The sequence below is a fragment of the Hyperoodon ampullatus genome, assembly GCF_949752795.1.
Source record: "Hyperoodon ampullatus genome assembly, chromosome: 14".
NCBI lineage: Eukaryota > Metazoa > Chordata > Mammalia > Artiodactyla > Ziphiidae > Hyperoodon > Hyperoodon ampullatus.
In genome coordinates, this window is record NC_136927.1 from 73,114,946 (window position 1) to 73,125,798 (window position 10,853).

The 10,853-nt window shown below is 50.2% G+C and overlaps 1 protein-coding gene across 1 annotated transcript in view; it reads left to right on the top strand.

Moving 5' to 3' along the window:
* Positions 1-553: 553 nt before the first annotated feature.
* CCN5 (cellular communication network factor 5) overlaps positions 554-10,853 on the top strand; it is a gene marked incomplete at both ends in the record, with an annotated part of 11,868 nt that continues 1,568 nt past the window's right edge. The window contains 3 exons of the mRNA XM_079719100.1: positions 554-613; positions 4,618-4,834; positions 9,918-10,172. Coding sequence (XP_079575226.1) covers positions 554-613; positions 4,618-4,834; positions 9,918-10,172 — 532 coding nt within the window. The remainder of the gene's footprint in view (positions 614-4,617; positions 4,835-9,917; positions 10,173-10,853) is intronic.

Below are 10,853 nucleotides of genomic sequence, written 5' to 3' on the forward strand. Positions count from 1 at the left end.
TGCTCTGGGTCACACCCACCTCTGGATGGCTGCCAATCTTCCTGCCAGAAACCACAGGCCCGGCGAAGCCGCCCAGAGTCCAGGCCACGGGGCTTGGAAGGACTCGGGTCAGCTTTGCAAAGGGGGTGTCTGCTGAGCACTTCCTGGATCAATAGCCCCCCGTCCCTGGGGTCAGGCAGGGGGGCTCAGGCTGGGTTGCAGCTAGAGAGGCCCCTCTTGGGCTGGGAGGAGCTAGAGAGGCCCCTGCCAGCCTGTCACAGGCTCTTGGCACTGGCACTGGCTCTGGCTTTCACCCACATACACACACACACACACACTGGCAAGCACCCCCCAGGTGGCCTCCACAGTCTCACCTTCAGGTAAATGGGCTCATCAGTGGGAAGATGAGAATGGGAGAGAAACAAGGGCTACAAAGGCCAGCATGTGTGTGTGCAAGTGTGTGCGTGTGTGTGTGTGTGTGCATGCCTGGGAGTGACCTCACAGCTGCTGGAACATAAAGGCTTACAGGTCCTGCCTCCCAGGCTCAAAGCTGGCTCCGTGGGGACACAGTGACATGAGAGGCACACCACAGACCCACCTCCTGGCCTTCTCCCTTCTCTGCCTCTTCTCCAAGGTAAGGGGGCCCCAGGCCCCAAAATGTACTGCTGGCTTCCTTGGTGTGGTGGGGAAGGTGTTAAATCACAGCCAGGGACCCCCTGGAAGAATTCCTGCAGGCCTCCTGTGTGGGGCTCAGCTCAGCTTCCCTCCCTGATGTCCAGACAGCTGCCTCTGGCCAGCTCTGCTGTGTGACCCCAGGCAAATCTCTTTCCCTCTCTGAGCCTCAGCTGCTTCCTCAGTTGAATGGGTATAATGTTCATGGGGCCTTTGTGAAGATCATTTATCATAGTTCATCTACAGCGCTTAGCACAGGACCTGGAATATGGCAAATGTTTAAGAGAGGACTTTTATGATTATTACCAATCCCCATAGCTCCTCTACAGACAGAAGTGGGTCTCCTCATTATAAATGGGGAGACTCAAGACATGGCCTGCTTTGCCTGTGAGCCAGGATTTGAATGGATGTTGGTGCATAGCTAATTGGAATGTTCATACCAGAGGGGCATTAATGCTGCTGGGCCCTCAGGCAGTGTGTGGCCTGCAGACCCTAGCTGGAGGGGGATAAGGAGACAGCTCCATGGAATAATGACCTTCTCTTCTGGGATATTTTCAAAGGGCTTGTGGAACATCCACCTTGCCTAACATGACCAATAAACCCATAAGGAATTATTATACCCTGTTTTCAGTCAAGCGAGTCTCCGAGAGGGTAGGCAACTTGCTCAAAACCACACAGCATCAGAGCAATAGAGGAGGTAGAACCCAGGATAGGCCTGGGTGTGAGGCAGGGGGGACTGAAGTCTGTGTCTCTCCACCCCCAACCTGGACCAAGGCCACAGTTGCTGAGCCTGCCATCCCCTTAGCAAATGTCAGGTTCCCATACTTGTCATGGGTATTGGCCCCCCACGAGCCACACTCTCACTGTATTTTCATGCTCCTTTGAGGATCACAGGCAGGAACTTTTCTCTATCCTGGGTCCAAGCAGTGGTTGGGGGAAGGCTGAGAACCCTGCTGGCATCCTAACCCTGCTGTTTGTTCTTTCAAAGGGGGTGAGCAGGACATGATTCCAGGGAGGGTAGCATGGGTAGCCGGAGCAGGGGACTTGGGGTTCTGGGCTTAGGATTAAAGGAAAGGCCAAAACAAAGCTGTCCTACACTCACCATTCACCTCCCCCAGCCCTCCATTCTTCCCAGGCTCCAGGGAGCCAGGCAACATCCCACACAAAACACAGGGACTTAGTCATCACACACATGAAAGCCGCAACAATCCGCAGAGAGAGAATTCCAAGTCTTGCAGGCAGGGCTCAGGCCTGTGGACAGGGGCAGGCGGTAGAGACCTGGAAACAAGCCAAGTCGCATTGACCTAGAGCTGGCGGTGACCTCATTAAATCCTTGTCATGACTCCAGGACAGGTGGTCTCCACCCCATTTTACTGAGGAGGAAACAGCTCCCTCCCCACGGAACAGTTCAGTGAAGTGTCCAAGGTCACACAGCAAGTCAGTGGTAGAACTTGGAGTTCAACTCTGGCCCGGATGATTCCCTGTCCAGGGCTCTTGCCTCCTGGGGACCACAGCAAGGGTCTGGGGAAACCAAGTGTGTGATGGGGCAACTTGAACATCGGGATGCGGTGGTTAGAAAGGGCATGGAGATAGAGGGATACCAGAGAGGACCTATCTCTTCTTGGCTATGCTGAAACACCCTCCCTGATATCCCTCTTGAACAGATGGGTAAATTGAGGCAGAGGCTAAGTGGCATCAGAGCCACTAGGGGAAAAGAGGTAGGTGTGGCAATTAAGAGACTGGGCCTTGGATTCACATGAACCTGGATTCTGATCCTGGCTCTACCACTTACTGGTGATACCACTACACTGCTTTAAGCTTCAGTTTCCTCGTCTTTAAAATGGGCATAATGCTTAACTTCCCTGGCAGTCCAGTGGTCAAGACTCCATGCTTCCAGTGCAGGGGCGCAGGTTCGATCCGTGGTCGGGGGACTAAGATGCTGCATGCCTCACAGTGCAGCCCCCCACCAAAAAAAAAGAATTAAAATGGGCATAATGCTGGTACCTCACACTGGAGGGTTAAATTAGCACATTAAAGTGCTCGGCACTCGGTGTGCCCGTGGTAAATGTCAGCCATAATCATCGGGGTTATCAGTGGCCCCTCCTGGGCACATCAGGACCTACAGATCCGGCCCCTGTCAAGCTCTCCCCGTAGAGAGAGCCCAAAGTGAGAACCCAGGTGCAAAGCAGAAGGCTTATCTCCTGGCATCCCCGCTTTCAGGAGGGAGGGACCCAAGAGTCAGTTCTTGTCAAAGGCCCCCCACTTCCCACCAACCAAGAGAGCTCAACCTCTGGTTTGGAAGGGACCCCCAAAGTCCAGCCAATTTTTTCTCAGCTCAATTCCATGTGAATCACCTCTGAATTTATTAAAATGCAGATTTAGATTCATAAAGAAGGGCCCTAGATGCTGCATGTCTAGCAAGCTTCCAGGTGATGGGGCTGCTGCTGGTCCAGACCACACTTTGAGGGGTGAGGCTAGACCATCTTCTCTAGAATCTGGTATCACCTAGTCTCCTGCTTGAAATGCCTGTGGAAGTGGAAACTCGCTCTTTGTGAGGTTCCAGGCACAGAGCTGTACACTTGCATCTATTATTACCAGTGCCATCTTAGATGGGGCCCTGTGAGTGCCCCCTGGTCTGCGACCCCCACCGGAGGCTGGTCTGCCAATTTGGGGCAGCCCCTAGTGGCCAGCATGGGAACCGCAGAGGTTTGCAGGATAGGGAGTCCTAGGGGTGGGAAAGGTGAGGATTTGGGGCCACACAGGACATAGGAGGTCATTCATTTCATCTTCCTAAACTGCAAGTCTTCCATCATCTGCATAAAACCCTCCAGTCCTCCAAGGATCCATAGATGGGGCCACTGGTAACATCTTGAATTATGCATGGTCCTTGGTCCCTATCTTCCAGTGGACATATGGGGAGCCCAGGACATCTGGTTTCTGGCTTGGTTGTTTCACTGTCCTGAGTGAGGACGGGCGGTCAGGACACCTGGACTGATACCTTGAGCCTGCCCCTGGGGGTGGGTTCCTAAGGCTTTTCTCTATCACAGGAAATGTCTATCCCAAATCTGGGTTCCTGGATCCTCAGTGAGGAAGCAGGCTCCCAGCCCTGCAGCTAACCCACTGGGACTTTGTCCCTTCCTCTATCTGGAGCTCAGTTCCCCCATCTTTACATGGCAGGGGGAGGGACTTAGACTGCAGCAGAGGCGCCAGGAGCCTAGCTGGGCATCAGAAGCCCCTGTTAAGAACATAGATTTGAGGGCTCAGCCTCTGGAAGTTCTGATTTGGTAAGTCCCAGAGGAGGCCTAGGGGTCAGTATTTTACCAGGTTTCCTGGCTGATTGGATGCTCATCCAGAAACATATTCCAGATTGTTCCAAAGATCAAAAAACATCCATGATACTGTTTGATTTATTCAGCCCTCAAGATAAATATCCACTGTCCACCTGCTAAAAAATGAATAGTACCCTGTCATTTTAATCCTTCCTTTTGTTGCTTTTGCCCTCCTGTAAGTTCCTAGAAGGCAGATCCTAAGCCCTTTATCGTAATTCACAATAAAGATCATTATAGCCAGATGCATGGAGTATCTACTGCACGCCAGGCCATGTGCTCAAGGTTTAATATGCATCATTTCATGTACTCCTCAAAACAATCCTCCGAGTTAAACATTATTGCCCCCTTTTCACAGATGAGGAAATTGAAGCTCAGAGAGCATAAGTAACTTCCCCAAGATTGCTCAGCTAATAAGGGGCAGAATTAGTTCCAGAATTCTAGTCCAGAGCCCTTGCTCATGACCACAATGCCAGGCTGTCTCTGACGGAGTGCCGTGGGGCTGCCGAGGTCCAAGGCCAGGTCTAAGTGACTCCGGGGCCAAGGTGTGAACCCTACACTGGCAGAGCAGGAGTCAGTTGTGAGGGGCTCACTGTCCACCTTGAACGGCCATGGCTGAGTGAGGTCTCTGTCTCTGCAGGTGTGTGCCCAGCTGTGCCCAACACCGTGTACCTGTCCCTGGCCACCACCCCGATGCCCACAGGGGGTGCCCCTGGTGTTGGACGGTTGCAACTGCTGCCGGGTATGTGCACGGCGGCTGGGGGAGCCCTGCGACCATCTCCACGTCTGCGACCCCAGCCAGGGGCTGGTCTGCCAGCTCGGGGCGGGCCCTGGTGGCCGGGGGTCCACGTGCCTCTGTAAGCAGGTTTGCGGGACTGATGGAGGGGGTGTTTGGGGGAGAAGTCAAGGCCTTGAGGTCCTGAGTCCAAGAGAAGTCCTTCTCTCTCCCAGCCAAACCTGGTGACACAGGGTTCCCTAAGCTCACTCCCCTCTTCTTTTCTTTTGTCTTTGCTCAGATCATGGCCACCACCCAAACAACCTACCCTTCTTCTTCCTGTCTGTCCAGATCATAGCCGACTTTCAAAGCCAAGCGCAAACACCTCCTCCCCTGAGCAGCCCTCCCAGATTTCTCAAACCAGAAGTCATCATCCCTTCCCAGGACCCTCACAACACTCTTGGGAAAAATGAAAGGGCCCTGTTTAGGGCATAACCTGTGTCAGGCACTGTGCTAAGCACTTACCTCCTAAATCACATAATCCTCACAATAATCCTATGAGGTATGTACATTCAGACCCATTTTATAGATGAGGAAACTGAGGCTCAGCGATACTAGTGGACATGCTTAATGTTACACAGCTGGGGACTGAGTCAAGTAGGCCCTAAAGCAACATTCCATTCTGTCCTCTTCTGGGATTGGGAGCCCTTGGACAGTCTGAATCCCGAGTTTGCTATTTGCTAGCGACCTTGGGTATGTTACATCTTCTACTACCCTAGGCCTTGTGCCTTCTGGGGATTTAAATCAGGGGTTCTCAACTTTGCTCTAGGACTGGATAATTCTCTGTGTGGGGCTGCTGTTCTGTGCAGGACTTTTAGCAGCATCCCTGGTCTCTACCCACGAGATGCCGGGGAGCAAAGTCATCCCCAGTTGAGAACCACTGCTTTAGAGAACTATAAAGAGGTGAGGACTGTTCTGTTCCCTTTTTTCCTTTTTAAATAATAAGACTTGTAGAGCAATTTACCACTCTCATCTATATGGCTGTAACAGTTAAGAAAGAAAAAAGAATGAGAGAGAGAGAAAGAGAGGGAGAAAAGCCCATGAATCATTGACAGTAAGTCTATCTACAGGAAAAGCCTTGTTAAAAAACAAAAATTATAGACATAAAGTTATGAACAGTAAATCCCTGTAAAATACTTTTTTGATAAGGGGAGTATACTAATGAGAAAGGGGCGATGTGTTTTATAAACTTACAGATGATTGCTAGTAAAAATGTATCTAAAGAAAAAATTAGATAAGTAACACTTAGCTTACAAGGCTGTTATCTAGCTAAGCCATGACACATGTAAAGCACTTGGCAGGATTTATTTATTGAGCACCTGCCTAGCATTTACCATGTGCCAGGCACTAAGAGTTTCACAAATATCACCTCATTTAATCTCTCAACAACCATATGAGGTAGGTCCTAATGTCATCCCCATTTTGTAAATGGAAAAAAAGAGGCACAGAGAGGCTAAGTAACGTGCCCAAGGTCACACAGCTCATAAGTGGCTGAGCTGGGATTTGAATTCAGGGAGCTGGCTCCACAATCTTTGTTTCTATCACTCTACTGCCTGACGCTCAGTATATGCTTAGTACATAGTGGCTGTTACTGTCACTAACTTTATTAAGGAGTTTTTCGTATTCCACCTTGATTCAAATTTCAAATACCTGGAGGCCAAGAATTCACCTGGTCCCTGCTCCTTCCTGCCACTTCCAGCCCTGGTCAGGAGACACAGTGGTGCTCATGAATGTTTAACGACTGGAACCAAATTTGGAGGCTGGGAGCTAGTGAAGCCACGGATGAGCCAGAGCCAGCTAAGACCTCACAGAGGCTGAGTCTAGGTCTTGGCTCTGGAGGGAACATGCTTCCCCAAATCTCTACTCTCACAAACTAGTTGGACAGCTCTTCACTGAGGACCAACTCCGAGCTGCGTGTGTGTCCAGCACAAGCTCCCGATCTCCCTGGCATTAAACGCGCAGCTTCCCCAGCTCAGCCAAGTGCGTCTCCATCCCTCCTGTGGCTCGGCCTCAAATTTTGGAGTCATTCTTGACTTCTCTCTTTTATTTCACATCCCACTTACTATCCACCAGCAAATTCTTTACAATATTTCCAGAATCCAACATTTCTCAGTCCCTCAACTGCTACCACCAGGTCTGAGCCCCATCATTACTCATCTGGATTTTGCAGAAGCCCCATAACTGTCTCCCTGCTCTGTCCTTGGCCCCTAGCCTGTTCTCAACAAGCAGCCTGAGGGCTCCTTTAAATACATAAATCAGGTCACAGATCACTTCCCTCCTCTGCGTAAAAGCCTCCAATAGCTTCTCATCTTCTCAGAGTAAGAGCCAAAGCCCTCTCAGTGGCGACAAGACCCTGTAGGATCCTGCTCCTGTTTTCTCTACGACCACATCTAACTCCCTCTCTCCCTCCTGCTCTCTGCTCCAGCCACAATGGCCTCCTTGCTGCTCCTTAAATACCCAAGGGACACTCCCACCTCAGGGCCTTTGCACTGGCTTTTCCTGCAACCAGCACTTTTTCCCCCCGATATCTGCATGGCAAGCTCCCTCACCTCCTTTACATCTTTACCCAAATATTGCCTTTTCAGTGAGGCCTTTCCCGATCACCACATTTAAAAACTACAACCCTGCCCTACTCATTAACCCTGCCCCCCTTTATTTTTCTAGCACTAATGGCCATCTGACATCACAAACACCACCTTGTTTCTTGTGTTTATTTCCACTGGAGCGAAAGCTCCAGTGAGGGCAGGATTTTGGCTGGTCTCAGTCACTGCTGTATCACAAGATACCTAGAACAATGTCTGGCACATAGTAGGCACTCAATAAATAATTGTTGAATGCACGAATAATAACAACAGTTCTGGTGGGGCTAGCAGTAACAGGCACTGTTTATGGAGCATGTACTGTGAACAAATCCTTTATATATGTGATTTCATTTTAACCTTAATAATGAGGGAGGTCCTATTATTATCCCTATTTTGTAGATGAGGGAACTGGGGCTCAGAGAGGTTAAGTCACCTGCCTAAGGTCACACAGTGTGCAAGTGGCTGCAGGTAAAACAAACAAACAAAAAGCAAAAAACAAAAAGACCCTGTTGTTCCTTCTCCTGCAAGGGACTCTCAGAGGGAAAGAAGGATGCAGAAATTACCAGATGACAAGGTTGTGCCCTGAAGTTATTTGGGGGAAGTTTCTGGACAAGGCGGCCGTTGGAGAGGGCCCAGAGGAGAAGTAGGGTTTTGGCAGCAGTATGTGTGTATGGGTGGGGGGATCCCAAATCCAGTACATTTGAAGGTGCCTCCTGGTGTCGGGGACCACGCACATGGATTCACACAGATCCCGGGGTGGGGAGTGGCTGCCTAGGGGTCATTACCTACCTCCCAATCAGCTCTGAGCTGAAGGACCCAGGAGAGGTGCCAGGAAATCTTACTAAAATTATCGCTCCCTCCAGCTGACTTTCCTAAATAATCCCTCTGTTTACCAGGTCATCCCAGCGACCAGGGGGCCCCAGGGCTGCAGCCCCAGGAGTCTGGCTGGGAGACCCAGGCTGGGGGTTATGGATTAAGGTGCAGCTACCCCTCTGGTTTCTTGGAAACCAGTGGTCACATGGTCCAGGCCAAAAGGTCAGGGATTTGGAACCAAAGGGCTGTGGCCTGGAAGGAGCAAGGAGAGGCGGGTGACACTGGCCCTGTCCTGCCCAGAGGAATAGCATCACCTATTCCCATTTAGTGAGCATCTACTAGGTCCCAGGCTTGGGGCAAAATGCTTTAAGTGCACTAGCTCATTTGATCCTCCAGTGGCTTTGTGAGCAGGGTACTGAGGCTCAAAGAGGTGAAGTAACTTGTCCCAGGTCCCACAGCTAGCAAGCAGGGAACTGGGATTTGAACCCAGGTCTGTGTCGTTCCAAAATTCCTGCATGTGTATGGATCTATTCGAGGTTTTGCTCAGAAGACCTGGGAAAACCAGCTTCCCATGAGTCCTTTCCCCCACATCCAGGTGAAGTGTCACCCACACCTCCAGGAAACCCTCCTAATTGTCCCTTTCTCTGCACTTCCTGAGCGGCTCACATACACCTCTCCAGGGCTCTTACTTTATTCTGTCTTGGAGATGGTGACATTCACACCTGTCCCCCACACTGGCCCTTGAATCCCTCTTAGTAAGGACTGGGTCTCAGTCCTGTCCAGGGACACAGTGGTTGGCACACAGGAGAGGTGCGATATATATCTCTGAAATGATAAGGAGTCAGAACTATTTTATCATTGTCTCTCATGTGCTGAGTCTTGTGCCAGGCATTCATTCGAAGGGCATTTCCTGCAGTTCTGGGATGCCAGAATGAACCCTCTTGGCCCCAGCCCTTAAGGGGTTCATGTCCAATGGAGGAAGAGGCCATAATACCCATATTTGAGGGCTTCATCCAAAGAGTGTTTCTTAAATACCTACTCTATGCCTAGCCGTGTGCTAGATGCTGTGTACACTTTATCTCATCTCACTGAAAGTATGAATTACTGTTCTCATCATTGCTATTAAGGCGACTCAGAGGTTAAGTCACTTACGCAAAGTCACACAGCCAGCAAGTTGAGCCCTGACCTGACAGTGATGACTATAATACAGCAGATGGACAAGGAAAGTTTGTGGCATGAAATCTCCGTGGGTATATAATAGTGGTAATATTTTATATATTTTAAAAACATATTATTATTAATATATAATAATTATTCTAATAATAACAACAGAGCAGTGAGGATCTATTGAAGGTCTCCTTCATGTTGTATTCGTTCCAAATATCATTTCATTTAGTCTATACCACACCCTGTGAAATAAGTACCATTATAACCCATTTTGCAGGTGAGGAAACTAAAAGAAGTGACATCACTTGGGCAAGGTCCATAGCTAATAAAAGAGCTGAAACCAGGCCAGTCTTCCCACAAAGCCTGTTCCAGGATGCAGCATGCTGTCTTCCTGCAGGCGACAGGGCAGTATGGCAATGCGGCGGGGGGTGCATATCTCGGGGCTGGAGCCCCCTGCGGAGCTCAGATTCTGTAAGGGCACTGCGTCCCCAGCGGGATCCAGACCAGCTCTGCAGAGAGGACCCTGTGGAGGATGTGGCCAGTGCAGCCCTCCCAGGGAAAAGTTGGGAGGTCACCGATGGAGATCCGGTTTCTCCTCTGCAGGGGGAGAGGATGAGGGCAGCTGTGAGGTGAACGGCCGCCTCTACCGGGATGGGGAGACCTTCCAGCCCCACTGCAGGATCCGCTGCCGCTGTGAGGACGGCGGCTTCACCTGTGTGCCCCTCTGCAGCGAGGACGTGCGGCTGCCCAGCTGGGACTGTCCCTACCCCAAGAAGGTGGAGGTCCCAGGAAAATGCTGCCCTGAGTGGGTGTGCGACCAGGGAAGGGGGCTCGGGGTCCAGCCCCTCCCAGCCCATGGTGAGTACAGGGCTGGTCCAGGGCCGCCTGGAGGTGGGCGGGGGGAGGGTGGGGAGGGCTGGTGGGGGGGGAATGGGCGGGGCCTCTTAGGTGCCAGGACACCTGGACACATCAAAGCCAAGGTTACACTGACAAAATCTGGGGAGGGGACAGTGGCTACGGGGACATGTAGGAAAGTGGAGTGGAGGGTCACAAGACCTCTTTAAAACTGACAAAACAGGAGGCGGTGGTGCAAATATATAAGTTTAAATCATACACAATTAAAAATCAAAATTGGTGGCAGAGGGGGAGGGGAGAGGAGGGTTAGAACACTTGAAACAAATTCTCACATTTCATAGCAGAGGTATATATATATATAGACCTATATTATTATACTCATAATATTGATACATATTAATAACATTTATATAATACAATTTAAATATTATATAATGTTACTAATACATTATTATTGGGGTTTATCAAAAGAGGAACTCAAAACCAAGCGAAGCAAGGTGGTTGCCTCTGGGATGTGGGGCCTAGGGGTAGGCAGGATGGACAGTGACTTCATGCTATAAACTCTTCAGTTTTAGGATTACGTTACTGCTATGTTACTGGGTTTTAAAAAATTATTATTATTATATGAATTTAATTTTTGAAGGCAACCGAAAAGAGGGCATTGGTTCCATAGAAGATGGCGCC